We start from the raw sequence: 11020 nt of genomic DNA, 5'->3' as shown, positions 1-11020 counted from the left end.
GAGAAATGAACATTCAACGAGATCGTTGAGGACGAACTTTGTTATTACTCCATTCCTCAGGAAGACCTTCCGTTTTAGTTATTGAGTGTAAGGAAGATTTACTTACAGGAACATAGTCGTTCCAACTTCCAATTTTCTGAAAGTACATTTCATTACGGGAACTAAATTTTCAGGTTTCAGAATAAAAATCTTTATTAGAATAATCTTTTCCCTAAAAAAAAATCTCACAAGTTTAAGAGCGCGAGTGTTGATTCTCACGCTTCGCGCTCAATAATGTATTTACCTGGCACTATGCCCTCGATCTTTGTGCAAAAACTTTCCAAAACTACAGGTGAAAGCATCGACAACAGTAATTTGGTTATAGTGAATTCTCTTCCGTTAAAGCTCCTTCAGCTTTAAGGAACAGATTCTCAACACGAATCACATGCTTCGCACTCAAACCTATCACTGAAATTTTATATTATTTCCATAAATGTATATTATTATAATTCAGAAATTGCATTGGTATTAAAAAAGACGTAGTTTTATTGTCCCGCTTTAAAAAAATGCGCAATCTTAAAAAAATCGTTATTAAACATTTTATTGCAAATTTTATCGTTTTTCTATAAACTGAATTTGCTCATTTCCAATGGAATTTTTAAAAATTACATTAGAAATGAGCAATAAAAATAAAAATAAAACAATAAAAATTTGTTTTCTCTACTTTCGAAGGAGAAATGATATCTATTTATTTTTTCTTAGCTTGCGTCGTGTGTCGAAAAATTTATTTTTGTATTTTTAATGTTTTTTTTAATAAATAAAACAAAAACTGCGTGTCCTATAAAAAGTGATTGATAACAAATTTGTAGATATTTTTGGGTGCACAATGTTTGTCCTAATATTTTTTTCTCTATCTTGCATAGTTTGACCGCATAATGCAATTTCTGATTGTTTTTTGTGCGGTCAAAATTTGAATGTTCAAGTGAAGAGAGGATTTTTTTAACATAAAAAATGTGGTCTCAAAAATTTGCAGCATGTACTCACTTAAAATTTTTTTTCCTAAATGTTTGACTAATGAACTTGGCATTTAGATTAGGATAGATAGACATATAGACAGCCTTATTCGTAAAAATCTGTTTTTCGGATTCAGGGGATCTCAAAACGTAAACGTTTTGACAAAGACTGGAGGGCGGGGGGGTCAAATTTTACACAAATCTAATACCCTCTCTAATGGGAAGGTATTGGTTTTTTGTAAAATTTCACTTTGTCGGTTTTCATCAAATCTCCACATTTTCAGACCTACTGAGTTAGAAAAAACTATTTTTACGAAGGTTTTTGTCTGTCTGTAATCTGTATTCTGTAGGCACGATAACTTTCGAAAAATTCATCAGATTGGATTCTGCTTTGGCACACCTTTTTAAGGCCTAAAAACAAAGAATAAGTATGTTAACCAGCAATTTTGGATCAAAATTCAAAAAGTAAGCCCATTTTCAAAAATTTTAAAATCACATTTTTTCAAGATTTTAAAATTCTATGAACGGTTATTCATAGTACTCGGAAACTCCAACAATTTATTTTAATGATTTTTTTTTATAAAAAGAAAATTATCAGAGTTAGAGAATTTTCAAAATCCAAAAAAACAAACTAAAATTAACATTTTAAGCCAAACAACGCATGATATAAAAAAAGTCAGGAACAGAAAAATGTTAATTTTTAAAAGCCCTACAAGATAATAATTGAAACTTTTTTAATTTGGTCGAAAAGTTAAAAATTCAAAATTCGATGGTACCAAACATTCTTGAAACCACATTTTTTCAAGATTTCAAAATTCTATACACAGTTATGTATAGTACTTAGAAACTCGAATAATTTATTTCTATGAGTTTTTTCTACAAACGGAAAATTATCTGATTCAGAGCATTTTCAAAATCCAAAAAAACACTAAAATGAACATTTTAAGCGAAAAATCGCATGATATAAAAAAAACTCTCGATAAGAAGAACGTTATAAGAACATTTTTTATTTGGTCGAAATGTTGAAAATTAAAAATTTGATTGTACCAAAAATAATTAAAAATCCAAAAATTTCATTTTTTGGTCAAACTATGCAAGATAAAAAAAATGAATAAGCAAAAATTGCGCGCCCTGGAAAGACCTACAAATTTTTAATGAATCACTTTTCAAAAGGACGCGTAGTTTTTGCTTTAGTGGTGAAAAATAACATTCAAAATGAAAATATTAATTTAAAAAAAAAACGACACAAGTACGAACTAAAATTAACATAAACAGTTGTTTGCCTAAAAAGATCTATAAATTTATTATGAATCATTTTTCGATAGGACAAGTAGATTTTCTTTCAATTGTAAAAAATAAGATTAAAAATTAAAAAATTGAAATTTTGGAAAAAAACATAAAATGTGCAGTATTTTTTCTTTAATCTTATAAAAACAAAACTAAAAAGAAACAAATAAATAAAAACAGGGAAACAAGAACTAGTATGATGCAATTTTTATACATATTTTGAATTGTAGTGATATAAATTTATTGAAATCATACATATTTCAGCGCAGCTTTAAATACAATTTAAAGCAAAATAAAAAACAAATATAAAAATAATCATGATAAATTAAATTTCTCTTTATCTTGCAATATTTGAATAAGCAATGCTGTGCAGAGTTACATAAGAAATGTATTATATTTGATATAAAAGTGTTGTGTAGAATGTAAAAAAGTTGTCATTTTGGAAAAAATCAAGTGCGAAGCACGAGAGACGTGATGAGAATGTGTTCGTTAAAGCCGAAAGAGCTTTAACAAAAGAGAATTCACAATCACAAAATTACAGTGGTGGATCTTTTAAGTCTTAATTTTAAAAGGTTTGGGCAAGAATGTGCGAAAATATAAAGACCGAGCGCGAGGTTAATACAAAATCAAGCGCGAAGGGCGAGAACCAACAGTCGTGCGCCCTAGGCGCGCTCAAACTTGCGAGCCGCGCTCGCAGCGTAGACTGAAAAATTCGTAAAAACCTGTTTTTTGGAATCAGAGGTTCTCAAAACGTGGACATTTGACAAAAACCAGTGGGGGGGGGGCAGATTTTAAACAAATCTAATACCTTCTCTAATAAGAATGTAAAAAAAACGTACTTGATCTAAAATAATATATAGAACTTCCTGAAGCATGCAGCCCACGAATGCTGAAGAATAGCCAAAGAATAAAAAAGCTGGGAATTTCCTCGAAGGAAATAGTGTCTTACTAGAAATACTCTTTCTACTTGTTTATTAATAATTCTTTTCATAGAAGCGCTCTTTATTTTTTAAAGATGGCACATAGCTTAATCAACTTAATTAATGCGAATAAGTTGAAGTCGAACTTCGGTGTTAGTCCATTCTTCAAGGAGACTTTTAATTTTTAATGTTAGAGCTTCGGAAGTACTACTTAACAAGCTAAGGAAAAAATGATTAAAAATTATTTTACCAAAATATTTAAAAAAAGTTTAATAGATTACTAGAATTGTTAAAAAAGACCGTGAAAGATTTTGAGGATTTAGACAGAAATTTTTAAGCATTTTTCAAAAATTGTAGGAAAAATGCTATTCATTTTAAAATATGTCTAGACATTCTGAAAAAAAATTTACACATATATCGTTTAAATTACTTGACATTATATTAAGTTTTAAATTAATTTTGAATCTTTTTCAACCTTCTAAATTTATCTTAAGATTCCCCAAATTAAAAAAAAAAAGTGTTTTATTATTATTTGTACATAAAAATTCAACAATTTCGCTTTAAAATTAAACTTTTTTCAAATAAAAAAATACCAATTTTATCGTTAAAAGTTTAAAAGCTTTTCGAAATTTTAACAATTCAAAGCTTACTATATCAAACAATTGAATTTTTAATTGTTCACTTTTAATTATTTGGCTTCTATTTAGTCTTCTTAAATTAACAGTCAAATATTGCTAAATATTAAATAATTCTTTTTTTCCTTGATTAAAAAATTTCAAATTAAATAAGATAGAAAGTGAATCATGTAGACTGAACCAATATTTTTAATCTGATAAAAACCTTTGTTTTTCAGGGCGACTAGACACAGCCTTTTTTATCCATAAATAAATCTTTTCTTTGTTTGGGTTAACATTTTTCCTTTAAAAGTTAAAAATTCAACAATTTCATTCAAGATTCATATATTCTATTAAAAATTCGTCTTTTTGGATAGGAAATAATTTCTGTTTAATTAAAAGTACTAATTTTGATTCAAAATTAAACTATTCTATTTAAAAGTCAATATTTTAGTATTAACTCAACTGTCATTTAAAATTGGTCTGTCCTAATTCAAAAATAATTTTCTTGTTGAAAATTCTGTTATTTTGGTAGATAGTTCGATTTTTTTTTCAACTGAAAGTTGTATTATCCCGTTAGTTGTTTCTAATTCCAAAAATAATACTTTCTCCTGATAATTAAATGTTTGCATAAAAAACATAAACAAAATAAATAAATAAATGATAATAATTAATAATTAATAAAATCAAGAGACTTGGAATTTCCCAGTTATACATGATGGCTGACTAGAAATAATGTTACTACTTGTCCACTAATATTTCGAGTACAGAGCGAAAAAGCTCACAAGTTCTCAACTGAAAGGACTGGCATTGAAAACAACGAATTTTTTACCGTCAAATTCCCCAATAATGCATTTGTTTAAAAAAAAATTTTAATCATTAAGATTAATCAACAAATTATAAAATTTCCTAAAATCAACAATGAAGTTTCTAATTAAAAAAAAATAACATCGAAAAAAATTAATTTTTCTGTCGCAAAACGAGTGATTAATGCATTTGTTTATTAAATTTGTTCATAATATTAACAATAATAATTTCAAGAAGAAATTTTTTTAAGATTATATTATTTTTATCCAAATTTCTTGAAATATAACTTTAATAAACGTGAAATTATGAAAAATCGTAAAAAACATACATTCAACAAATGATTTGTTAATGTTTTTATTTTTTTGTTATATAATATTAGAATATCTTCAAGTAATCTCACTCTATAAAATTTAGGTAATTTCAACAATTTTTATGTTATTGACAATCAGCGAAAACGTCGAATAGAAAAAATGGCCATTTTTCATCATATTTGTTTATTTGTGAAAAAATTGAAAGCCTAATTTAAAAATCAGGCTAAACAACTTTCTTGTATATCTTATACGCTATTTTTTCGAGATTTTCTTGTCCAAATCGTGGAATATTTGTGAACTGCACGTTATTTTGAAACAAAAAAGTCATTTTTCTCCACTATATTAGGGCGTGCTTCTGTTGAGTTTTGCGCTTCGCGTTCGAGAATAGATTTATTGTGCGCTTAGTGCTCGGTCTGCGCACTTCCCTTAAATTTGCCCATCGATCTTTCAATATTATAGTTCTAAGCTTCAACAATCGTATTTCGTTGATTGTGAATTCTCTTTCGTTAAAGCTCATTCGGTTTTAACTAATTCATTCACATCACCTATAATTTTTAATTTAAGAAAATTGTGTTGTTGCTTCAAGCAAATTAAAGGGCGAGCTTCTTGAAAGTTTCAAGAAAAAAAATTTTGAAAAAGGAAAAAAATAAGGACTGCATAATTTCAGCTTGCAGTGTTGCAGTGCTTCCCTGTCGTGTAATTCAACGTTGTTTAAGCTCAGTTTGACAGGTAGTCTCGGAGGTTGACACAACTGCAGTACATGGACCAAGCAAGACAAACTCCCGCAACTCGCGAGGTGCGCACACCCCAAATTTGAATAATCTCCATTCAAAATTACATCACGTACGACGAAATTGCGCTGATTATGGAACTTGAGAATTTCAGGGGATTCATCGCCGAAATTTACATTCCGCTGGCCCGATTCACAAGGACGGCTTTGCTATTTCTATACTACATTCGTATGATACAAAAAATTACATATTTTATATAAAAATTTTTTATGAACAAAAAATTTATTCAACATGGCCAATTTTCGCATTTTTGTTTATTTTTTTTCTAGTTTAGTTAAAAACAAAAATGCAAAGTAAAAATTTTGGCTTTTGAAGTATACCGGTTTTAAAAAAAAAGCTTCAATTTAATTTCAAATACCTATAAAACTGAAAGCTACTATAAAAAAATGTGTAATGCTAACGCAAATGTTAAAAAATTGATTAAATTTGTTATAAACAAATAAATAAATGAAAACGGTTTCGTGAAGATTGGCGGCGATTTTTTACTTGATTCGCAATAAGTTGGAACAATTTATAGACCAAAAGAGTTTTTTAGTTAAATTAATAAAAGTTATTAAATAATTTGTTATTCTAAAAACAGTTTTTATAAACAAATATCCATATCAGGTATTTTTGTTCTGATAAGTAAAGTTTATTCCTTGAAAGAGATCACATAATACTTGGAAATAAAAGCTGAGTATCGTATTTGGTCACCAAATAAAATATGATAATTGTTTAAACTAATTAAATCCACAAATGCATTATTTGGCTATTTTTGGAGGTAGAAACTTAATATTTTTGATGCAATTAACTATATATGAATAACTTCTAAATTTTTATTAGCATTTTGATGACAGTAAATAATTTATAATTGTAAAAAAACAATTTTTTAAAGAAATTTTTATTATTTTACGTATTTGTATATAAAATACCGCCTTTTTCATAAAATTAAGAGCCAGTTATTTAGCAATCATTTTTGCTATGAATCGATGATATTTGAGGAATGTTTACCCATCTTAATTAACAAATTCATTATTTTGCTATGTTTTAGCATTTAAACTTGTGTTTTTTTTGTGTGTAAATAACTGTTAATTAAACATTAAAAATTTTATTTTAAATATTCCGATAACGATACACTGTTTTAATTCTTACTACCAATTTAATTAATAATGAAATTATTTAAATAATAAATTAATATATATATATATATATCATATTAAATTGTTAACTCTCATAAAAATGATCTAGCAAAATTAAAAGTTAGTTATTTATAGTTAAACGCATCAAAAATATCAAGTTTGTACCTCCGAAAATAGAAAAATCGTGGATTTGTTAATTAATGTAGTTTAAACAATTATTAAATTTTATTTAGTTATTAACTAAAAATTCGACTAAAAGACTCTTTTTTCCTATAAATTGAATTAGGTACAAATAAATTGATGATTCGCCGTTAAGCCTTACAAAACTATTTTCATTCACTTATTTGTTTATAACAAATGCAATAAATTGTTTAACGCTTACATTGCTATTGGACATCTTTTTTGCATATTTGCTTTCATTGTTCTAGTTACTTTTGATTAAATCAAAGAATTTGTCTTGAAACGGTATACTTAAAAAGTCAAACTTTATGTTAAAAAAAAATTTATTAAACAAATGAATAAAATAGAATTACAAGAGCTTTCAGCCAAAAAGGCTTGCTTTTTAAGAAAAATGTTGAATTTATAAACAAAAGATATTAACTCTAAGCAAATACTTAGTTAAATTTTTAAACAAGAAGATTAAATTTCTACCGGGAAATAATATTTTTTAACAAAATAGATCCATTTTTACTGAAAGAATTTAATTTCTAACAAATTATTTAAATTTTAAACTAACAAACATCAACTTTTCACAAAAAATGCAATACTTAAATTTTTAGTTAAAAAGTGCTTTTTTAACCAAAAAAGAATTGTGAACAAAAACCATTTTACATTTTCAACTAAAGAAATATATTTTAAACTAAAATAATGAATAATCAACCAAGAAATTGGCTTTCTAAAAAAGTTGTTGAATTTACTACAAAGTAGAGTAAATTTTTAAACGAAGAGATAAATGCTACACAACAAAAAAAGAAATTTTAAACAAAACCATGAATTTTCTACCGAAAAGATTAATTTTCTACAAAAAAGACATACTTTTAAAAAAATGAAAGGATTTTTATCTAACTGAGGTCAATTGAACCAACTGCATATTTAATTCTAAGTCCGCATAAATTATTAGTTAAATAGAAAAACTCAACAAAATAATTTTAAACTGCTTAGTTCTAGAACTTCATTATAAAACATCCAGATTCTAATAAATAAATAATTGTTACTTTTGAGCATTTCAAAAAAGTGATCTTCATTAGATTCTAAAAATGTTCAAATAATGATAACTTGTGAATTTCACATATTTTATTGAAAAGAAAAAATACGTGTCTTCTATTTTTGTGTTAAAATTAATAAAAATATAACTTCGAGTGAATTTAAATTTTAGTGGTAAATCTGACATGGAGTGACCCATATATAAAAATTATATTGTTCCCACACAGTTATATATTTATATGGACAAAGAAAAATATTATTCATAATTGACTCAAGTAATTTTTCTATACATATTATAGTGGTCTAGAAAATATCCTTCTTTTTTCTTATAAAATGGCTCGATGCCTAAAAATTGTTCCATCATTTGCAAAAAATTGCTTACGTTATTTTAGTTTACCGCTTTTAATTGTTTTTTTACTGGAATTACTCTAAAATATTCCTATTACTCCTGATTACAAGTTTATTACTTTGGAACACTGATATTACTCCAAATTACTTGAATTATCCCGGATCTACATTTTGGAATTTATTTTTAAAAAATTGTTCGCACTTTTTGGTAAATAGAAGCGTTCAACATTTGCATTTTTTTAACAAGAATTTTTTTTTGAACTTTTTTTGAAACAAATTGTTTTCACCTTTGAAAGAATTTACACTGCAAAATAATAGTTTTAACATTAATTAACTCCGATATTAATTTTAGAAAATAAGAACTTTTCGAAAATAATGAAAGAATTGTTTAACCAAATAAAATTTTCTAAAACATTTGCCAATTATTTTGAAAAAATAGGACTTTTTAAATTCGTTAATTCTGTCTTTAAATCCTGAAAAAAAAAACAATTTCTACGATTATTAATTGCATAAAGTTTTTTCAGGGAATTTCAAGAAAGTTATTTAAGGTTCTATAAAAATATAAAATCCCTTCAAATATTTAGAAATCATAAAAAATTCTTTTAAACCTCTTATCACCTGAAATCTTCGAAAAATATAAGGACCCCAAAAAAAATCATTTAAAAACACTTAATTCTCTAGAAATCTTTCAACCTATTAAGGCCTAAACGGGCACTTTTCATTCGTGTAATCAGAGTTTTTAAAAAAATTAATATTCACAGAGTTATATTTGTTTATTTAACAAAAAATACGGAATTTCGAATGAAAAAACTTATTCTCTGTAAATTTTCACCTCGAAACCGTCCTTGGATTTTCATAATTTGTAAATTTTTTGCATCCATGGAGTCTAACCTTCAAAATCCATGTATTTTTTTAAAATTCAAGATGTCAGCATTCAATATGGCAGCTTGAAGCCGACCATATTTTGCTTACTTTGATATTTTTTAATAAAACAATTTTTTCTGATGAATATTTACCAAAATCGGTATACAATTGTTTTTTTGGGTCGCTAATTACAAATCCGTTACCAGATTTCAAAAATTCAAGATGGCGCATCCAATATGGCGCACAACAATTTCCGACAATGTTCAATTTCATGAAAGTTGGTATAAAGGGGCTTATTGGGTCGCAGATGACGAATCGGTTTTCAGTTTTTACTAATTCAAGATGGCAGATGCAATATGGCGGCCAAAAATTTAGAAAATTGTTTAATTTCTATAAAAGGCGGTATATACAGGGTTTTTTGTTTTGTTTCGTTGATTACGAATCCATTATTAGTTATCACTCGTGTGCTTAATGCTTCTCCACATTTCATAAATAGTCGTGAGTATTAGCACGTATAATTAAAAAATTAATTAAAAAAAAAAAGATCAAGTAAATTGAAAAATTGTAGCAGCATTAATGGATGCGCCATATTGAATTTGTAAAAACTAATCATAGATTCGCAATCAGCGAGAAAACAAACCCTTGTATACCAACTTGCATTGAAATTGAACAATTTTCAAAACTTTTGGCCGCCATTTTGGATCCGCTATCTTGAATCAGTTAAAATTGCCATATTGAATGCTGCCATTTTAAATTGGAAAACAACCGATACATGGATTTTGAAGGTTAGGTTCCATGGGAACACAAAATTTTTTCTTTTATTAAAATTTTTGAAAAATCCTGAAATCTTGTAAAGTTTCACCAAAAAAAAAGTTTTTAATGAAATAGAGATAATTGGTAATTAATGTTTACAAACCTTATTGTATAAGCGAATTATTATTGTTTATTTTCTTCTATATTTATACTAAAAAATTGAGATTTTTTTTAATCTTCAACTTTTTGTTCAATTTTCAATTTAAGTGTATAAATAATTTATTTAGGTTAAGAAAAATAATTATTTTGGCGATTTATTATTATTTTTAGTAATATTCTCTTTGCTCGCTAATAGAAATTTTGAAATTTTTACATAATTTTATATAATTTGTTTATTTTTCAGATAAAGTGACTTAATAATTAATTGATTTGAGCAACAAACAAATTTTGAGCAAAGTATTATTGTTAATAACTATTTTACCTCTAAGCGTTTCGACTTTTATTGGCGTTTTTATTTATGAAAGAACAATATAAAAACATTAAAGAGAATCATATTTTAAACAATATCTTATTTTTTCCTAACTTGCATCATTTAACAACTCCTTAAGTGAAAGGTTGAACAAAATTTAAAAAAATCAGATCTTTTTAGCAATTATGTAAAAAAACATAATTATGGAGAATAATAAATTGCTTAAACAATTATTTTTGTCAAATCGCAATAATTTAGTAATTTAATAACGAATTGAAAAGTTGACCAAAAGTTTAAAATTTCAGAAAAAAACTGTAATTATTCAGCATTACTACAGTAAAAGATACCTTGTACAGCAATAATTTGTTTAAATAATTTTGTTGTTTTAATTTAAATAAGTATTAACAAAATATAAGTGAAAACTGGACAAAATTTTTAATATTTTAGACGAAACAGTGACTTTCTAAAGCTGTTCGAAGATATTATTTTTTTAAATTATGATAATTTGTGTAAATAATTAATTTTGTCAAATCTAAATGATCA

At 26.1% G+C, this 11020-nt stretch overlaps 1 protein-coding gene across 1 annotated transcript in view; it reads left to right on the top strand.

Moving 5' to 3' along the window:
- The first annotated feature begins 291 nt into the window (after positions 1–291).
- The window catches only part of LOC117181022 (chymotrypsin-2-like), a 37670-nt gene continuing 26941 nt past the window's right edge, over positions 292–11020 (top strand). Inside the window, exon 1 of the mRNA XM_033373591.1 lies at positions 292–349. Within this exon, the coding sequence (XP_033229482.1) occupies positions 292–349 (58 nt within the window). The remainder of the gene's footprint in view (positions 350–11020) is intronic.

The sequence above is a fragment of the Belonocnema kinseyi genome, chromosome 10 (assembly GCF_010883055.1).
Source record: "Belonocnema kinseyi isolate 2016_QV_RU_SX_M_011 chromosome 10, B_treatae_v1, whole genome shotgun sequence".
NCBI classification, from domain to species: Eukaryota; Metazoa; Arthropoda; class Insecta; order Hymenoptera; family Cynipidae; genus Belonocnema; species Belonocnema kinseyi.
Note: the sequence above shows the minus strand (reverse complement) of the source record. Positions and strands in the feature narration are given on the sequence as shown.